General features: G+C 48.4%; 5 protein-coding genes across 5 annotated transcripts; 3 read left to right on the top strand and 2 right to left on the bottom strand.

Moving 5' to 3' along the window:
* Window positions 1–240: 240 nt before the first annotated feature.
* BP5553_05898 (Signal recognition particle receptor subunit alpha) lies at window positions 241–2,403 on the top strand (the record flags this gene model as incomplete). The annotated part of the gene is made up of 4 exons (XM_032014521.1): window positions 241–483; window positions 545–1,532; window positions 1,584–2,110; window positions 2,158–2,403. 4 exons carry the CDS (start codon window positions 241–243, stop codon window positions 2,401–2,403), a joined length of 2,004 nt encoding a protein of 667 aa, XP_031869202.1.
* A 1,333-nt stretch (window positions 2,404–3,736) lies between these two features.
* BP5553_05897 (putative 3-oxoacyl-[acyl-carrier-protein] reductase FabG) lies at window positions 3,737–5,061 on the bottom strand (the record flags this gene model as incomplete). Its single annotated transcript, XM_032014520.1, has 3 exons — window positions 3,737–4,426; window positions 4,476–4,617; window positions 4,952–5,061. 3 exons carry the CDS (start codon window positions 5,059–5,061, stop codon window positions 3,737–3,739), a joined length of 942 nt encoding a protein of 313 aa, XP_031869201.1.
* Window positions 5,062–6,451: 1,390 nt separating this feature from the next.
* On the top strand, window positions 6,452–8,071 carry BP5553_05896 (Glutamine synthetase kinase; the record flags this gene model as incomplete). The annotated part of the gene is made up of 4 exons (XM_032014519.1): window positions 6,452–6,884; window positions 6,938–7,250; window positions 7,304–7,993; window positions 8,041–8,071. 4 exons carry the CDS (start codon window positions 6,452–6,454, stop codon window positions 8,069–8,071), a joined length of 1,467 nt encoding a protein of 488 aa, XP_031869200.1.
* Window positions 8,072–8,805: 734 nt separating this feature from the next.
* BP5553_05895 (Acetyl-CoA synthetase-like protein) lies at window positions 8,806–11,073 on the top strand (the record flags this gene model as incomplete). The annotated part of the gene is made up of 6 exons (XM_032014518.1): window positions 8,806–8,815; window positions 8,969–9,094; window positions 9,156–9,675; window positions 9,731–9,797; window positions 9,847–10,760; window positions 10,830–11,073. The coding sequence occupies 6 exons, from the start codon at window positions 8,806–8,808 to the stop codon at window positions 11,071–11,073; spliced, it is 1,881 nt and encodes a 626-aa protein (XP_031869199.1).
* A 1,260-nt stretch (window positions 11,074–12,333) lies between these two features.
* BP5553_05894 (uncharacterized protein) lies at window positions 12,334–12,828 on the bottom strand (the record flags this gene model as incomplete). The annotated part of the gene is made up of 1 exon (XM_032014517.1): window positions 12,334–12,828. The coding sequence occupies one exon, from the start codon at window positions 12,826–12,828 to the stop codon at window positions 12,334–12,336; it is 495 nt and encodes a 164-aa protein (XP_031869198.1).
* Window positions 12,829–13,784: the final 956 nt, after the last annotated feature.

Here is a 13,784-nt window from a genome sequence, read left to right as displayed (position 1 = left end):
TCCTTGAACACCTTTACCTTCTAGCAGTCGTCGCGACTGTGGCTGTGTGATGTCTCGGGTAATACTCGGGAGTGGTTGTGTGGCGGCAGCCCTTATCAGGGCTGCTTGGCTACTTTCGTACAGGGGACAAGGCTCGCTTTTTGCGACGGGGACACCTCTACATCTGTTTGCCTCTCCCTCTACCACTTCGTCTTCCAAGCACTACATTGTGAAGTGGTAATATTAATATCGAATACGAAGATGTTGGATACTTTTGAGATTCTCACCACATCGGGCGTGGTCTTATGGTCCAAGACTTATTCCGCAATAAGCCCTGCTATTATCAACAGCCTGATCACCAATGTCTTCATCGAAGAGCGGACTCTCACACATCCTGGATCTGGGGTCGCGGACGATGTATCTGCTGCCAATAACCCTCCCTATAAATACGATCAACATACTGTGAAGTGGACAGCTGTGAAGGAATTAGGTATTATCTTTGTCGTAAGTTGTTACCATGTCCGGCGCCTATACCCCAGTCCATGTGCTGATTTGCTATGTGTAGGCTGTCTACCGATCACTCCTCCACCTCTCTTGGATTGACAAACTCGTTGACAATATTAAAACCCTCTTTGTGGATTTATATGGAGACCAATTAAAGAAGCCACATACTACCGTTGTCGAGTGCCATTTTGACGAATATTTTGACCAACAAGTACGAGAGCTAGAGAAGACTGCACTTAATCAAGATACCCGGGCCCCCCAATCTACGAACTCACTCCAAGAATCTTCTATTTCTGGCGCTGGAGATGCTCGTGATGAGCCGCCCCCGTTGCCGGGATTATTATCGAAAGGTGGTCCAAAGTACAACAAGGACTCAACCTCGAACGAGTCGACTCCTATTGCCACGCCAGATACATCACGCCCAAGTACACCTGCAAGCCATTTGCTAGTTGGTAAAGGAGGACCTGGAGGAAAAGGGTCGAGACGAGCGCGCAAAGCTGCAATTGCATCAACATACGCTTCCTCTGGGGACGAGTCACACTCGAGAAGGACTAGAGCAGCGAAGTCAGCAGGGCCAAAGAAGGGAAGAAAATGGGATGCAGACGGTTTGGCGGATGAGGACAGTGATACTCCGCTCGATTACTCTGCTCCTGCGAATGGCGCGACCTCGGGGGAAGACGAAGGACAAACTCTTCCTGGGTCTGTGGAACAGGTTGATCAGGAGTCGTGGGGTTCAAAGACTGGCAAAGGACAGTTTGTTTTAAAGGATCTAGATGATCAAGTCAACTCTATACTAGCGTCAGCAGACGCCAAGAAGGGACAGACGACTGCCGCTTCAAGTGGTATAGTTGGGTCAAGCATTAGTGCGATTGGAGGGCTGTTTAGAAATGTCGTAGGAGGCAAGACTTTGACAAAAGAAGACCTCGACAAGGCTATGAAAGGAATGGAGGACCACCTTTTGCGAAAAAACGTTGCGCGCGAAGCGGCTGTTCGATTATGCGAGGGCGTCGAGCGGGAGTTAATTGGAGTTAAGACTGGGAATTTCGAGAGTAAGTCTGCAATAGTGTCTGGTATCGCCTCTCATCTCTAATATTACGCAGGTGTACAGGCAAGGATCCAGACTGCAATGGAGTCGTCCTTACGGAAAATCCTCACGCCAACCTCCTCTCTGGATCTTCTTCGAGAGATTGACGCAGTCACCTCACCATCGTCACTCTCTCTACAAAAGCGACGACCATATGTTATTTCCATCGTGGGTGTTAATGGTGTTGGGAAGTCAACGAACCTCTCCAAGATTTGTTTTTTCCTTCTCCAAAACAAGTATAAAGTCCTTGTTGTAGCTTGCGACACCTTCAGATCTGGCGCAGTCGAGCAACTGGCTGTTCATGTCCGCAATCTAAAGGAACTAACTGTTCGAGAAGGTGGAAAAGTTGAGCTATACCAGAAGGGGTACGGAAAGGATGCAGCCAATGTTGCGAAAGACGCAGTTACATTTGCGGCACAAGAAGGATTCGATGTCGTTCTTATTGATACAGCTGGTCGGCGGCACAATGATCAACGTCTTATGTCCTCTCTTGAGAAGTTTGCCAAATTCGCCCAGCCAGATAAGATTCTCATGGTTGGCGAGGTATGTTCCCCTTGTAAAGCCTCGTGCTCCTGACTAACAGTTTCCAGGCATTGGTGGGTACCGATTCGGTTGCCCAAGCCCGAAATTTCAATGTTGCATTTGGATCAGGCCGCTCGCTCGATGGCTTCATTATCTCCAAATGTGATACTGTGGGGGATATGGTAGGGACATTGGTCAGCATGGTCCATGCAACGAATGTGCCGGTGCTCTTCGTGGGCGTAGGCCAACATTATAGTGATCTCAGGAACTTATCTGTCAAATGGGCGGTGGAAAAGTTACTAAGTAGTAATTAATAAGATCTGAATTATTGCCCAAACTAGTTCCTAATCCAGGGCTGCAAGATCGGCCCTTAAGTTCTCAGCTCGGTAATATAATCCGCCAACTTGTCACCTTAGTAAGTACCTTGGTATTCTATCAAACCGAGGAGAGGTGTCATAGAAACCTATAAAAGCAGATACCGATGTAATAGAAGGCGTTACAGAGCAGAGCAGAGTAACAGAAGCTGATCTGGTAAATAAGCTGACAGTATGGTCGCGTCGTATCCCACGGTAATCGAAGCTGGTTAGATTTGAACTAACTCGCAACCCGCCCAGAATAGGCGAAGCCAACCAAAAAAAGAACATCTCAACATCCGCCCAAAACGCAGAAAACGCAGAAAAGGAGATCAAAAAAAAAAATCTAGCTGTTTACCATCGGTGGATCCTCGAAGCAAAAAGAGTTCAGCCCGGTATCGAATGCCTACATCTCTTGTCGTTTTTGTTTTTGTTTGTTGTTTCGCTTTATTATTATTCCCCTCTTTTTCCTATCGTCCCTGGCGACAACGAAAGTACAATTTGACCCGAACACACTTGACCAAGTGCCACGCCCTTGTACTTCGTTGTACCAAATCCCTTATTTTATTCTATATAGGTATTTTAGGTGGGTATGGCAGATTGGGCGGGCGGTGGGAAAGGTGGCAGGCAGACAGACAAATGACTTGCCTTAGGTACCTAGCCTTATATGCGGCTTCTACTCGACTTCATGAGAGGACCGCACACCCACTCCACACTCTCATCACGTATCAAGTGTCTTGTTATTTTCCTGAGCTTGGGGTACTTTGCATCTCATTCTTATACACTCTAGCACCAGTAACACTAGTACCAACAACCTCCACTATATCTCTCTTCTTGAAGACCCGTGGTTTATCACCCATTATAGCGTCTCAAAGTAGGTAGCTACTCTACCTAACTTCCTATCCGCTCTATCGTGTCCCTTTACCCAATCGTCAAATCACTCCAATATCTACAATATGTCATGTAGGATGGATAGCCAGACACATCTTCGGAAGATTTCTCATGAGAGGTGGGATGGCAAATACTTCACGATTAGCAATAAATATAGCTACAATGGAAATAAAGAACCGTATAATTGTTACGGATTTAGAAGAAGCTTGGTATTTGGGTCTGCATACTAGTAGTTGATATAATGTGTTCAACGCCAACCGCTCCATGTATTAACGAGAACTCAGCGCATAGTAAAGGGGAAGGAAGACAACGGTAATTGAAATCTATGCTATTCAACCCGCTAGCTAAGTAAATATAGCAAGGCTTAATCCCACCCGCTCAAGTTGAGAGCTTTCGAGCCGCTTCATGACACACTCGGGAGACCTGTGCCCCGAATAGCATCCACCTGCTCCGAGAGGAAGGCGTTGTTCTTCGGTGCTGCAAGTGGCGGCCCTTCGGGTGTGACATACGCTTTGGTCATACCACCGTCAACAACAAAGTCTTGGCCATTGATAAAGCTCGACTCGTCACTCGCTAAGAATAGCACTGCCTGGGCTTGCTCGATAGCCTCACCAAACCTGCCAGATGGGAAATGGATTTCGCGTCTGTGTCTCTTAGGCTGGTCGTCACCTAGCCAGTCTTGCAATAGTGGCGTGTTGAGAGGTGCTGGGCAGAGTGCGTTGAAGCGGAAGCCTTCTCTAGCGTGGACAATTGCCAGCTCTCTCGTCATTGCTAGGACGGCGCCTTTGCTCGCGGTGTAGGCTAGTTGAGGGGTTGCTGAACCGACTAATGCGACGACAGACGCAGTATTGATGATCGAGCCTTTAGCTTTCTTGTGCTTCCGCATGGATAGGATGGCATGCTTAGAGCCGAACCAGACTCCTTTGACGTTGATATCGTGGGTGAGATCCCAAATTTTCTCAGGGGTGTCGATGGCATCGGCATCATCAGCGTGCATGATGCCGGCGTTGTTAAACATGATATCTACCCCTCCCCAAGCATCTAAATTATCGACCAAGGCCTTGATATCGGCTTCTTTTGAGACATCGGCAATCTAAACCCCTATGAGCCAAAACATATTTGATGTTATTAGATTTACTTACCCGGGTTTCAACCTTGATGACGGACGGGACAAGCTTCTTTAGTTTGGCGGCGGCGTTATCGAGGGCAGGGCCGGATATATCAGCCATGAGAACTTTGGCGCCTTCTTTGGCGAAAAGAATGCATGTTTCAAGACCAATACCCCTATATCAAAACAATGTAAGCATTGAGCTGCGGGTGAGGTTCGAGGGGACAACAGGACGTCCTGGGATAGAATGTCTCCAGCTTCTTGTACAATGGCGGCATACAACCGGAGCACGAAAGTTATATCAAGAAATAAGCACATGAATTAAGGGTAGTTAGAGGAAAGAAGTAATATTTTAATGCACAGGTAAAGAGTTTCGAAGCATAAAGTGACAAATTACCACATATACTCGCATTCAGCAAACCACCACTGGATGTTTGCTAGGCTTTCAAACTCAATGAAAAATATTTTAATCTTCTAGAAAAAGAAACTGAAAGATCGATCATCACTGACCCGGCTGCTCCCGTGACTATAGCATTCTTGCCATTGAGCCTTCCCATGGAAAGACTATTGATGGTGGCGGTCGTGGTGTTACTCCCGGTATCAGAGGCTTCACCCGGCATTGTGACTACTGCAGATTGTTGAAATCTAAGGAGAGATCTGAAATCGCATCAACACTCAACACTCTTAATCAAAGGCCGCCTTTTGTGTGAGGATAATGGAGAGGGATGGGATGAGATGATTGAACAAAGGCATTACACTCTTAGTGGGATATCCTTGTTCGCTAATCATACTTCACTTCTGGGCGGGCATCGTATTGATAGTATAGGGGGCTTGACTCACAAAGTGTTGAGGGAAGGGTGGTACAGCGCACATATAGTATGCTTTTAAGGAGATAAAACGCGCAGAGAGAGGGGGCTTGAAGAGAACAGGAGTGAAGGAGAGAAGGGCGATATTTTTTGGATGATGATGATCTAGTCGCAGCGGTCCGACAACGGGGTGTGAGGGTGTACAAGTAGATAGGGCATCAAGCAAGCGCTCTTCCACTTTTCTTATCTGTCCCGGCAACGTCTCCGAAGACCGACTCACTCGTACTTCGTGACTTACTCGTACCTGGTACTAGGCACAATAAGGTAGGGTTACTTTATAAACACCACTTCCAGTCTTACACCACGAGGTACCTAGGTAGGTAATCAATATGTTCCCACACCGCCGTTCCCCCTCGTGGAACCCCGAAAGCAGTCAACGGGGGCGATCACGAGTCATTCGGGCGACGATCGCGATTTAAAGCGTGGCGATGCGATGTGTCAACGAGAACCTATTGCGACATTGCGGAAATGCAATAATGCGTGGCAGCCCGACCGACGGCGAAACGCCCGCTGGTCAAGTTCATGGTCATGTGCGGGTTTTGTAGCTGCCATCGTGGGGACTCAAAGCGGCCAAGAAGCGTCGCAAGGGCAAGTTATTTGATTGGAGCTTTGGAGCTGCTGGAGCAGCGTAGCATTGCGCGATAAGGGTCTGGCGATGCTGGTGAGGGCTTGTTTACTAAGTCCCTAGGTACTCGTACTCTGACGTTGTTTGGTTTCTCTGTACCTTAGGGGAAGGGAACAGCTGAACTCTTATAGCAACATAACTTCAGAAGGATAGGTTGATGAGATGGGATAACCGCCTGAGGCAGATCACTAACTCCACCTACGTACTTCGTATTGCGCTCGTACCTGTATTATTATTGTAATCACTCCGTCTGTGTCGGTGCGTATGTACTACGTACTGTACATGCACATACGAAGTGCTTACTCTGTGCCTCTAGCTCTTATCGCGCCCAACCCTCACTTCCTCCCTCTCACCTGGCATAAGAATAGAATTGGAACACGCTCCCTTCTACTACTGCATTGGCGCAGATTTTCCAATTCCAATTCCAATTCCATCCCCAGACTAACAGTACGAGTCCAGAATTACCCGCGTGTAGAGCTCTAAATTGCGATTTCCCAACCTTGTGCTAGCAAGGCGGTGATGCCAGACCAGAAGGACAACGAGATAACCCTCGAATCGCTGCCGCGTCTTCTCGCAAATGACACCAAGGTCAAGCTCGCCGGTGTCGATGTCGATGGTATTCTGCGCGGGAAATTGGTCTCCAAGAAGAAGTTCTTGAGCGTGGCCAAGGAGGGATTTGGATTCTGCTCCGTCATTTTCGGCTGGGACATGCACGACCAGACATATTTCAAGGAACTGAAGGTTAGCAACGCCGAAAATGGGTACCATGATATTATCGCCGTTCCGGATCTTAGCAGCTTTAGGAGGATACCATGGGAGGACAATGTTCCCTTCTTCTTGGTCAGCTTCTTTGATCCAGACACGCGCAAGCCCGTCAGCGCATGTCCCCGAGGCCTCTTGAAGACGGCGATGGAGAAGCTGCAGGTAAACGGGCTTGGTGCAATGGCTGGAGGTATTTCTGCCACAGCTTCGGCATCTGATCATCATCGCTGACAAGCTACGCAGCTGAGTACGAGTTCTTCCAATTCAAAGCACCTCCGAGCAAACCCAATGCGCCTGTCGCGGAACAATCCTCAGTTGCAACATTCCTACGAGAAAATCCCGTCAACTCTCTTCCGTCCTTGACCGAGGGGATGTTTGGGTATAGTTTGACGAGACCTATGCATAACCAAGATTATTACTATGGCATATTCGATGCATGCGAGAAGTTTAACTGCGGAATAGAGGGTTGGCATACAGAGAGTGGGCCTGGAGTTTTTGAAGCTGCATTGTCCTTTGGCGAGATTCAACAAATGGCAGATAAAGCAGGATTGTTCAAGTCAGTATTCCCGCCGAATACCTTCGATTTGCGCAATCTAATACCCCTTGTAGATATGTGGTGAAATCAGTCGCGACGAAATACGGTATCACCCCATGCTTCATGGCAAAACCACGGCAAGGCCTTCCCGGAAACAGCGGGCACATGCACATTTCGATAGTCGATAAGAATGGGAAGAATCTCTTCTTCCGGGAGGAGAAAGATACCGATGCAGAATATGAGGATATCGCGAACTTATCAGATTTGGGAAGGCATTTCCTAGCGGGACTATTGGACGGACTTCCAGATGTTATGCCATTGGTCGCGCCGAATGTCAACTCCTATAAACGCCTGGTCGAGAATTTCTGGGCCCCAGTAACTGTATCCTGGGGCTTGGAACATCGCGCTGCATCGATTAGATTGATTGCGCCGCCAACTGCAAAAGCGGCAGCTACTCGATTTGAAGTTCGTGTCCCTGGCGCGGATGCCAACCCGTACTATGTCCTATCTGCCATATTAGCTTTAGGTTGGAGAGGCATTGAGAAGAAGCTTGAGATCAAGCAACCACCACTTGGCAAGGGGCAGACGGTTGGCGGGGAAGCCGATCCCGGTGTGAGGCTGGCGAAAAGCCTCAACGAGGCCACTGAAAGATTCCATCGGCCAGAAAGTATCGCAAGAGAAGTGTTTGGCGATGAGTTCGTGGACCATTTTGCTGGAACAAGAGAACACGAAATTAAATTATGGGACGAGGCTGTTACGGATTGGTATGTACTCCGCGGCCCCTTTGTGTTAATGCTGACTTTGTATCTAGGGAGGTTAAGAGATATATCGAGACGGTTTGATGGCTTGGAGAGGTTTGCTGCATTACACTGCTTATAGATGATGTACGATTTATGAGACACCCGCAGCAATGTATTTTCAGGAACAAGTAAGTATAGAGATATACCTCTATGCGACTGTCAATTTTCTACCGTAACATTTTATCAGAGGAGGGTGGATTAGGCTACCTTGTAGCCTATGAGGCCGAGAAGTGCCAAACTCTCCGCGACGGAATAGAGATAGACCATATCTTGCTCTCTTGCTAATCGAGCTATCTTCTTGCATCCTTCTACAGAGTATATATACAGCACCTTCAATTCGGCGACTTACAGCCCAGAATTACAACTCAGTACTATTTGTACATCTGGCAAGTAACCCCTATCGGATCTACGTTGTATTCACCTATCTCCATCCGGTAGACAACTGGTAGGAGTTTCCCTGCAATACCTTAATAAGCTATAACCAGCTACCCGAGCAGACCCAATCGCAACGTGCGGGGGATTGTTGGGGGAAGGACGTGCATGAACCTCGGCGGCAGGTTTGGAGTGTTTTGAGAGGGGTCCAAACCCGCGTTGCCGGGGTATATACGTAGGTACTTGGACTAGAAAAGGTAGGGTTGAGTTGCGAATTTCATCCCTTATACACATATATATTAGAAGTCTCCCGTTTTGCTTCATCTTATAGACATTGTATTGTTTCATTACGTGGGATTTTATTAGGTGATCGGACGGGGTTCCGACGTTGCTAGAATAGCGACATGGCACTAAGTAAGTCCGCTTACAGTCTTCTATTTATCGTGCCGGGGATGTTGCCGGGGGAGCTTACAGAGCACCGATTATCTTGGATATATACCCCAGCCAAAGACATATATTGGAATTAAATCTTATAGATCCGATTGCTAACATGGCAATTATGAATAGTCACAGCAGCTGCTGCTGCAGGAGTCGCGGCGGCGGGCATGTATTTAGATGCGAAGCATGGCATTCGAAAAGACCTCAGATCACTGCGTCAAGCCAGAGCACTCACGAATCTATATATTGAAGCAGGTATTTATTTCCCCAATAGAGTCTCCCTCAATGTCTCAATCCCAACTAATGCCTCCGTCAGTTAAAAATAACCGCCTATCCCTCTACTACTTTTTCGAGGACTCCGTCCGCCGGCAGAACCCTCAAGAAGAAGCCATCTGGTCCCGCGAAGGCTGCTATACCTGGTCGCAGACCTCGGCGCGAGTAAACCAATATGCGCGCTGGTTCCTTGCACAGGGCGTCAAGCCTCGTGAATATGTCGCTTTCTATCTGACGAACTCCCCGGATTTCATGCTTGCGTGGCTGGGTCTCGCGGCGATTGGGGCGGCTCCTGCAATGATTAATTATAATCTTTCGGGGAAGGCGTTGATTCATTGTTTGAAGCTAAGCGGGGCGAGAGTTATCCTACTGGGGAGTGAAGATGCGTTGAGGGGGAGGGTTGAAGAGGTGAGGCAAGGGGTCGAGGTGGAGCTGGGGATGAGAATTGTGGGTGTTGATGAGGAGTTTAAGGGGGAGGTGGGAACTCAGAGTGATGAGAGAGTTGAGGATGTGTACAGAAAGGGCGTGAAGGGGGATTGGCCTATGGCTATGTTTTATACCAGGTTTGAAATGCCTATTCCAAGCAACGGCGAGATCATACTTACTGATGGACTGCAGCGGCACCACCGGCATGCCAAAGGGCGTTCCTTTCAATACTGACCGGGAGTTTATGGCTGCTGCATCGGTAAATGCTCTTGCTCCTTTATCACTTTCCATTGCTAACATGTAACTAGCATAAACTAGGCTATAGCTTCATCCAAAATCACGATCGCTGGTTCGATTGTATGCCCCTCTACCACGGCACCGGCGGCGTCTCATCAATCACCAATCTCATATCGGGCGTCCCGCTCTGCATCGGGAAGAAATTCAGCACCTCGCAATTCTGGCGGGACATCCACGATTCCCGCGCAACATGGTTTGTCTACGTGGGCGAAACCGCCAGGTATCTACTCGCAGCACCGTCCTCATCCTTCGATAGAGATCATAATGTCCGCGGGATGTACGGCAATGGCCTACGCCCTGATGTATGGCTTAAATTCCGCGAGCGCTTTAACGTCCCTGAGACGGCCGAGTTCTTCTCCTCGTCGGAAGGCGTGTTCAATCTTCTGAACTACTGCCGGGGTGATTACCTCGCTACATGCGTGGGACACCACGGAACCATCATGAGACGCATACACAAGGACCTCTACGTACCCGTTCTCATAGACGACGCGTCCGGCGCCATCAAACGGGACCCCAAGACAGGCTATGCATACAGACAGCCGTACGACAAGGGCGGCGAGATCATCGTACAAGTCCCAGACACCAAAGCCTTCGCAGGGTATTACAACAACTCCGAAGCAACTGGGAAGAAATTCGAGAGGGATGTATTTCGGAAAGGCGATCTGTGGTATAGAAGCGGTGATGCGCTGAGGCGCACAGACGATGGGAGATGGTTCTTCCTCGATCGACTCGGCGATACGTTTAGGTGGAAGGGCGAAAATGTCAGCACCGCTGAGGTTGCGGAGGTGCTAGGGAGTTATCCGGGAGTTGTCGAGGCTAATGTCTACGGTGTGGCGCTTCCGGCTCATGATGGGAGAGCGGGTTGTGCGGCAGTTTATATCGATCCGAGTATGAAGTCCAGCTTTGATTTCGCTGGGCTGCTTAAGTATGTGCCATCCTCCCTCTAACATATTCCCCTCCCGCTCAAAATTCAAACTAATCCACACCCCGTTAGACACTCGCGAGCACACCTCCCCAAATACGCCGTACCCCTATTCATACGTATCGTTAAGGAAATGACGCCTATCCACAACAACAAGCAGAACAAAGTCCCGCTCCGTGAAGCAGGCGTTGATCCGGAGAAGCTCCAGTCCGGGGATAAGATGTTGTGGGTTGACGGGAAGGGGGCCGGACATACGTATGTGGATTTCCATCCCGATCACTGGGAGGATTTGAAGTTGGGGAAGGCAATGCTATAGATGTTCGATTAGGAACCAGCGAAGCATGGATTCGAGAGTGAGTGTACGGGTAACGACTAGAGTCTCGTGGGAGTAGGAGCATAAACTTCTTGGGGTATTCAAACTTGCTGTGCGGACTCGTATCATAGAGGCCAGGGTAGCTCAGAGCTCAGAGCTGAATTGAGCTACTGCATTACATGTAAATATTGCAAATCCGCAGCAAGCTCTCTTGGCGGTACTGTCTTCCTAGCTACATCCCTTCATCCATATCACGCCTGCAACACCCTATGCATACCAAGCCACTACATCACCTACCGAACACCTTTATACCAATATCGCATTCCCTCTATTATACAAATCACCTCTCTACTGGTGGATTATTATTGCAAGTCGGAAGCACCATATATGTGGGCGGATTTTCAAGACGGTAGCTTAATACGGTAGCTATTTTTCACTAGTGAACACACCCCTATATATTTGCTAGTTTCTTAAATCCCACTCGCGCTTATCACCACACTATATATATAGCCGTTACAATATATTCTACCACTTCTTCAGATGAAAAGCCTTGCGGAGGAGCTCCTTGGTATCTTCAGCAAAACGGCGTACAATCCTATAATATCTTCCGACTATCTCCAGGTGACTCTACATCGGTAGAAGATCATTATAGTCATCCGCTTCCTACTCCTGCCATCTCTTGAAATACGAAGGATTCTCCGATTTCCACACTATGCCTAGGATATTTCACAGGGCCTCTAAGTATGGTAACAATACCCCACATCTATATCAAGAATCCCTGATGGCTGCTTTCCCAACCATGTGGAAGGACCGAATTTAAAGATGGCCTGCATAGGCGAGCCGGAGAAAAAGACGAAGCTCAGCGAGAAGGGTGGTTCCAATTCTTCCTAGAAGGCCATACCCACCAACACTGTGCGTGTTCCCATAGTCCATCACCGCGGCTGCAGAGGAACTTGGCTGTTAAGGGGGTCCGTAGGCTATTTCTCGATATGTGTGGGGCTGGCAGCCGAGCCGGTAAGGGGTAATAACAACATCCAGAAGGTGGCGGAGCGGCCTTGGAAGACTGCGACTTTTGTTGCCAGCGATGCAACTCGAACTAGCTCGAGATGATTATGAGGCTTTTAGCCTCGAATCCTGCAGTGGAGGTTTGGTGTTTTTCCAAAAAAGAAAAGTATGTTGGGGGCAAAGTTGCAGCCTGGAGGTCTTGAGGAATGTCGCGAAAGCTTACTCGAATAATGGAGAGCTTGATAGTTGGAAGGAAAGTCAAGGCTGGGGTGACGAGCTGGAAGGCCCTCCAGCTGCTAGATCTTCTTTATCTCCTGAGTCCACAGTAGTAGGACTTTTCGCAGTCTGAGGCCTTGAGGAATCCGAAGTAACCTTCGCAATCCTAGCCTCCCACTCCTCATCCGTCAAGTCCCCTCTTCTCCGAAACAGAAGTCCCTCATGATGCCTCAGGACCTTCAGCTGCCTGCTCGATATATCTCCACCAGAAGGACGGAACTCCTTATTGACAGCGTCGAGGATCTCGCTATGCGTGCGGTTCCGACACCACTGCTCGCGCACAAAATCAAGCAGGGCCTGGTCCTTGATCAGCTTGTATTTCGAGTCCGGGCTGTGCTTGGCCAGCCATCGGTTCAGCGTCCATTTGCTCTGCTCGAGACGGAGCGCCATTAGGATTTCCTGCGCATCCCATCCGAGGCGCCGGTACTCGAGGATCTCCGCCTTGTAGGGGGAGAAGTCGAAGGCTTTGCGGGGCATTTTTCGTATAGGTCGAGATATATTGTGAAAGAGAACGAGATCCAGTCCAGGCTGCCAGTGGTATTATTGGCACATAACACAATTCAATTGGTGTTTTCCTGGTGAAATGGAAGTTCCTCGATTCTTGTATAATAGGTGGTTGGGTGACGCCGGAATGGTGCTACAATGATTAGGTTAGCATAACCACTAACAGAACAAAGGCAAGCAAACACCAACCCTGATCAATTGACGCGATTGGAATTGCAAACAGCAATTGCAAACAAAGGCAGAACTCGACTTTAAAGTAATAAGACAGAATCAGGAAGAACACACTACTGGTGGAATGTTAGGTGGGATGGAATATAGTACCACGGACGAAGTATCCATAGGGGAGCTTCAAAGGGTACGGTAAAATTTAGGGGAGTTGTGAGGATGTGGGGTGTACGACGCCCCACCAAAAGGTGCCCCTCCAGTGCCCCACCGTGCCCCGATGTTAGCGCTCGTTGCTATCTAAGCTTTTGTGGCGGTGATAGATGGCTATTCTAGAAGGGCTTTTCTGTTATTGGATCAGAAGTAAGTGTAGCGTCAACTACTGCCTTGTATTTTGTATGTTGGAATGTTGAACTAAAAGTCCGCTGGGGTTATTGTTAGTTTCTGGATATTTAATACTCACTCAAGTATCTGTCATGGTGTTTATTACCCCTGAAAACATCTCATATAGCACTGTAAGCTTCGCTCAAGACAGAAGAATGTGGTGGTGGTGATTTAATAGTGATTTCGAAATATTTGGATGCAAGTATAAGCAATATGTAAAGGTATGGACAAATGCTATCCCGCAACCCGAACTCCGCCAGTGCTGTTAAATCCCTAGGTCTTCCCATAGAAACAGTAGCCGGCCATGCAACATCATCATCACTCCCTGATCCCCCACCGTTCTAAACGTAATTAAGTTATACACATGCAAGATATACAGCTCA

The sequence above is a fragment of the Venustampulla echinocandica genome (assembly GCF_003357145.1).
Source record: "Venustampulla echinocandica strain BP 5553 chromosome Unknown scaffold_3, whole genome shotgun sequence".
Classification (NCBI taxonomy): Eukaryota; Fungi; Ascomycota; class Leotiomycetes; order Helotiales; family Pleuroascaceae; genus Venustampulla; species Venustampulla echinocandica.
Note: the sequence above shows the minus strand (reverse complement) of the source record. Positions and strands in the feature narration are given on the sequence as shown.